Genomic DNA, 6,000 nt, shown 5'->3' with positions numbered 1-6,000 from the left:
AGAGTTTTACTCTGTCACTCAGGCTGGAGTGCAGTGGCACGATCTCGGCTCACTGCAGCCTCCGCCTCCTGGGTTCAAGTGATTCTCCTGCTTCAGCCTCCCGAGTAGCTGGAATTATAGGCGTGCACACCTGGCTGATTTTTGTATTTTTAGTAGAGACGGGGTTTCACCATGTTGGCCACGCTGCTCTCAAACCCCTGACCTCAGGTGATCCACCTGCCTCGGCCTCTCAACATGCTGGGATTACCAGGCATGGCCCACCCATGCCCGGCCCTTCTTTTCAGTATTTTAATAAAGGACTTCTCATTTTCCCGGTGAGGGCAAGATTTCACTTTATTATGCAACACTAACGTGATTTTTTTTGTTAATATTTAGAAACACTGTGATAGACAGAAAGCAAATCTGCGAATTCGCTTCAGACCCTCCCTTTTCCAACACGTTGGTCTGCACTCATCACTATCAGGAAAAATCCAAAAACTCACGGTTGGTGACTGAATTTTATTTTCTCATGAACATACGACTTGTTATTTAAGGTATAATTACTGTTTTTCTTCTTAAATAAGCTGTATATTATTTAATAGCATGTATGTCTTTGCTCCCAGGATAAAGATTACATGAAACCGTTACTTCTTAAAATCCACGTAAACCCACCTGCAGAGGTGTCTACTTCCTTGAAGGTCTACCAAGGGCATACGCTGGAGAAGACTTACATGGGAGAGGATTTCTTCTGGGCTATCACGCCGATAGCTGGAGACTACATCTTGTTTAAATTTGATAAACCAGTCAATGTAGAAAGGTTGGTGATTATTGAAATGTATGTGATCTTGCAATTCAGACCTCTTATTCATAATGTGATTTACAATAGATTTTTGTGTATGTGCATGACAGGTGTGGGGACGCAGTGGGCTCCAAAATGTTGGGCTTTAAATTACATGTAAAACAACTCCATAATAAAATGAGTGTGTTGCGTTCAGATGTAACGTCGACATTTGACGTGTTTGATGAGCTTCATTGGTAATTCTGGACTTACATCTAGTGTAATTTTCTAATACTTTTATGCGCAACTCTCGAAAATCTCAAATTAGTGTTTATGTCTTTATCCTGGCATCTCCCTTGAAGATGGATCTGGACCTACGTGATTAGCCCAGTAATTTGGTTGAAATGACAGATGTGACAGCATGTCCCTTGAAAATTGATCTGGAGCTACTTGATTAGCCCAGCAATTTGGTTGAAATGATAAATTTGACAGAGTATGACTATTCTTAGTCAATGGTTTTACAAATCCTAGGTTATTTTTGGTATACCAGGGAGAAATTTACAGCCGTTTTATGTTTTTGAGCATTTATATTCATTGTACAAAATTTAGGACTTTCTTTCTTCCTTTTTTTTTTTTTTTTTTTGGAGACAGAGTCTTGCTCTGTTGCCTGGGCTGGAGTGCAATGGTGCGATGTAGCTCATTGCAACCTCTGCCTCCCGGGCTCAAGAGATTCTCCTGCCTCAGCCTCCCAAGTAACTGGGATTACAGGTGCCTGCCACACCTGGCTAATTTTTTTGTAATTTTAGTGGAGACGGGGTTTCGCCATGTTGGCCAGGCTGGTCTCAAATTCCGGACCTCAGGTGATCCACCCATGTCGGCCTCCCAAAGTGTTGGGATTACAGGCGTGAGCCACTGCATCTGGCCTATTTTTAATTTAATAGTCATGATTTCTTCAGTCCTTCTTCAGGTTTGGGTGTGTTCCCTGGATTGGCCGTGGCATATTTAAAAGAACATAGTTCCCCACTCGGTGGTATTTCATTCTATGTGTCCCGATGGGAGGGCCAATTTGATTTCTAGAACCCACCAGAAGTCATTGTCAGTAATTCTATTTAAGGTGGTCAGAAACAGTTTAGAGCTGTGATATGATGTTAATAATCTTCTTTTGTTACTTTCAACTGATTCCAAAGAGGAATTCAAGTTGTAAAAATGTTTTAAGCAATGGGAATACCACTGGAAGAACGTACAGAAATAGTTTTGAATGATATTTAGCACTTGCATGAGCATTTATTTGTTTTGCTGTTAAAGTTCATTTTTATACTATTAATAATATTCTGCACTTTGAGATACTGTTTACCACTCAGAGAGCCAGCATGGAATTAGAAACAACATAGATGTCCGTTAGTATGTGTTTGGTTAAATAAACTGATATTGCCACACAGTGGAATGCTGTAAACAGTCATCAAAAATAATGACATAGATTAATATGTATTGGCATGAAAACTTTTTTAGATATGCACTAAGTGGGGTAAAAAGCAAATTTTATAACTTTATAGAATATCGTTATCATTTTATAGATTATAGCATTCTATGTGTATAGGATTCTAGAATATATAGCCTTCTGTATAGAGAGTATAGAATTATAGATTATAGAAGGATTTTATAAAAAAATAAAAGCAATATTTTACATATATTATGTACATAGACAAATCTGTAAAATATCTATTAAACTGTTAATAGAGGTGAGATAACAGGGACGATTTCATTTGACTTGATACATTTATTTTGTGTGCTTTTTCCCTCAACAATCAATTTTCTTTTTTTTTTTCTTCTTTTTTTTAGTAGAGATGGGATTTCCCCATGTTGGTCAGGCTGGTCTTGGAACTCCCGACCTCAGGTGATCCGCCCACCTCTGCCTCCCAAAATGCTGGGATTACAGGCTTGAGCCACCATGCCTGGCCAACAATCAATTTCTTTTTCTTAGTCTTTGACTTTTGAGAAAGTCTAGATTCACATGCAGCTGTAAGAAGTAAAACTGAGACGTCCTGTGTACCTATCACCCCACTTGCCCAAGGGTAGCATCTTGCAGACCGTGGTTTTGACACCCCTGTATCAAGATAACGACCGTTTCTATCACCCCAAGAATTCCCACGTTAGCCTTTTACAGCCACATCTCCCGTCCCGCGGCTGTAACTGTATCGTAACCACACTGTGACTGGCTGAGCATTTTGAATGTGCAGGGGACTTTCTGTCAGTTCTCCTGAACTGATTGGAGCAGTCATCTGAGGTAGATGGGACTATCTGCATGACAGAAGAAACTCAGGTGCAGAAAGCTGAGAAAACTCGTGAAAGGTGAAAATTCTAGTAAGTGAGAGACCCGGGATTTGGAACCGGGTCTTTCTGACTCCTAAGCCTAAACTTTTAACCATGCAACTGAACTAAAGTTAGGATTAGATTCCGACATACTTTGCATGTCTTACCTAGTTTCCACCCTTCCCCACACACTGACACGTACGCATACTTACTAGTTTGTTTTCAGAGTATCAAAACAGTATTATACTCATACCCACAGAGTATTTTAGATCTGTCACCATGTATCGATAATTAGTCATTCTTCAAATGTTTTAATATTGATATTCAGATATTTTAAGAGGTTAATTTACTTTTCGTATACTTTTATTAAACTTATTTGTATTGGATAGAACCAGTCTTTGTTTCTTTTATTATTATTACTTATTACTATTATTATTATTATTTAGAGATGAGTTCTTGCTCTGTTACCTAGACTGGAATGCAGTGGCACAGTCATGGCTCACAGTAGCCTAGACCTTCCGGGCTAAGCTCAAGCAATCTTCTCACCTTAGCTTCCTGAGTAGCTGGGACTGCAGGTACATACCACCATGGCTGGCTAATTTTTTTTTTTGTAGTGATGAGGTCTCACTGTGTTGCCCAGGCTGATCTTGAACCCCTGGCCTCAAGTGATCCTTTTGCCTCGGCCTCCCAAAGTGCTGGGATTACAGGTGTAAGTCACCACGCCCAGCCTAGAACTGGTCTTTGGACATGTCGTGACTACCGGTTGTCCTAGTAAAGTTGTTTTCTGATACAAGATACAACAGTATTACATAGGTGCTATAATTTTGACTCTTCCTGGGAAGAGGTTTAAATATTTAAAGCATTATAGACAATGACATAAAACTGTCATCCTTTTTGAAAATGTCTAGGTACATAATTAGGTCAAGCAGCAAACATAATTGTTTCTGACAGAAGGAATGAACTAGGGGTCATGCTCTTAAGTCTTTAAGTTCCCTATAACCTTTCAGAACACATACTGTGCAGTTACTACAAGCTCTATCATTGTCAACTTTGCTTGCTTAGAGTCTTATCCAGAAAAGTTGACTCTAAGGTAAGCTCATTTTTTTGAATCTTTGTAAAATCTAGCCCAACTTGTGTTTTTATCTGGATGTTTGTATTTTCAGTTATTTGTTCCATAGCGGCAACCAAGAACATCCTGGAGACATTCTGCTAAACACAACTGTGGAAGTTTTGCCTTTTAAGGTATGACTGCTTTTTCCTCTTACCTTTCCCTAACAACTATACTAGTAGACTTAGCTTGACGCTTTTCTTGTTTTTAAGGGGAAAGAAAATTCTCATGATTTGCAGGACTCAGTGGTGAATAATACTAATTTTTTTGAAATATGAAGCACTTTTATATTTGATAAGTGCATTTGACCCATTTGTAGAAAGAGCCTTCATTTTATCTTGGAAAATAACAGGCCGACCTAGTGGCTCACGTCTGTAATCCCAGCACTTTGGGAGGCTGAGACGGGTGGATCACTTGAGGTCAAGAGTTCAAAACCAATCTGGCCAGCATGGCAAAACCCATCTCTGCTAAAAATACAAAACTTAGGCAGGCATTGTGGCAGTCGCCTGTAGTCCCAGCTACTCGGGAGGCTGAGGCATGAGAATCACTTGAACCTGGGAGGTGGAGGTTGTAAATAATATGAACGTTTCTACTAGGAAAAGAAATGAATCGTTTTGTTTTTTTGTTTTGTTTTTTTCTTAGAGTCTCACTCTGTCGCCAGGCTGGAGTACAGTGGTGTAATATTGGCTCACTGCAACCTCCGCCTCCCAGGTTCAAGTGATTCTCCTGCCTCAGCCTCCCAAGTAGCTGGGACTACAGGCACGTGCCACTATGCCCAGCTAATTTTTGCATTTTTAGTAGAGATTAGGTTTCACCATGTTGGCCAGGATGGTCTCAATCTCCTGACCTCGTGATCCACCTGCCTCGGCCTCCCAAAGTGCTGGGATTACAGGCGTGAGCCACTGCGCCTGGCCTGAATCATTGTTTTCTTTAGTGTTTACTTGCTGTTTGTATTTTGAGTCCCAAATTCTATGTATTTTTAATACCTGTTTATTAATACACAATTTAATTTACTGGTCTCTATGGAATCCTTAGATTTCTTTCAAGTTAACTACACAGTTCTTCTACAGTTTTAATAGAAAATACTGTTCTATTTAATTGATTTAATGTTTCATTTCCAACCACCAATATATTATATACAGATTTTAATGATGGCTTAAGAAAACCCCTTTTATTATTAATATAATCCGTTTTTTAAAGTTCAAGACTGAGATGATATTTCTCTTTTTAGGGATAGCTGTGTTACAAATGCCACTTCATCTATATTAAGATATATCGATAACTTAGGTTAAATAGAAAGAATTATTTTTGAAATTAATGCTTTTGTTTTATTGTAGAGTGAAGGTTTGGAAATAAGCAAAGAAACCAAAGACAAACGATTGGAAGATGGCTATTTCAGAATAGGTAATATCTACTTTAGTAAAATGGCTTTTATTTTTGTGGACTTACTCCTAAAGTACTTTTAAGTTCTTTTCAGATGTTAAGCAACTTGAGGATTACAATTACCAGTGTCCTCCAGGGTTTTATGTGTGCTGTGTTGTAGTACTTGCTTTTATTATTTGACCCAAATAGGATTTCATATCACAGATTGGTTCACTCACTGGTCTATCTCCCTGCTTCCGCTCCATCTGCCGTGCCCTTGTTGATGCTTCCTGATAGAGAGTCTGCCTGCAGTGCCTCCTACTGGACGGGCTTAGCTCCTCTCCGGTCTCAGCTCACATGACAGGCCAGAATCTGTGCTTCAGGCCGCTTCCCCCTCTCCAGCATCACACCTGTGTTGAGATGTCCACTGACAGCCTTATACCTAGCGGCCACATAGCCGCCT

The 6,000-nt window shown here is 39.6% G+C and overlaps 1 protein-coding gene across 1 annotated transcript in view; it reads left to right on the top strand.

Annotated features, from left to right (window-relative positions):
* Positions 1-6,000, top strand: part of MGAT4A (mannosyl (alpha-1,3-)-glycoprotein beta-1,4-N-acetylglucosaminyltransferase, isozyme A) — a 132,172-nt gene that overhangs the window by 110,225 nt on the left and 15,947 nt on the right. Inside the window, exons 10-13 of the mRNA XM_011956550.1 lie at positions 376-483; positions 603-796; positions 4,231-4,309; positions 5,513-5,579. Coding sequence (XP_011811940.1) covers positions 376-483; positions 603-796; positions 4,231-4,309; positions 5,513-5,579 — 448 coding nt within the window. The remainder of the gene's footprint in view (positions 1-375; positions 484-602; positions 797-4,230; positions 4,310-5,512; positions 5,580-6,000) is intronic.

Source organism: Colobus angolensis, unplaced genomic scaffold (assembly GCF_000951035.1).
Source record: "Colobus angolensis palliatus isolate OR3802 unplaced genomic scaffold, Cang.pa_1.0 Scaffold42, whole genome shotgun sequence".
Lineage (NCBI taxonomy): Eukaryota > Metazoa > Chordata > Mammalia > Primates > Cercopithecidae > Colobus > Colobus angolensis.
The sequence above is the reverse complement of the archived record's forward strand: the minus strand, read 5'-3'. Positions and strand labels throughout refer to the sequence as shown.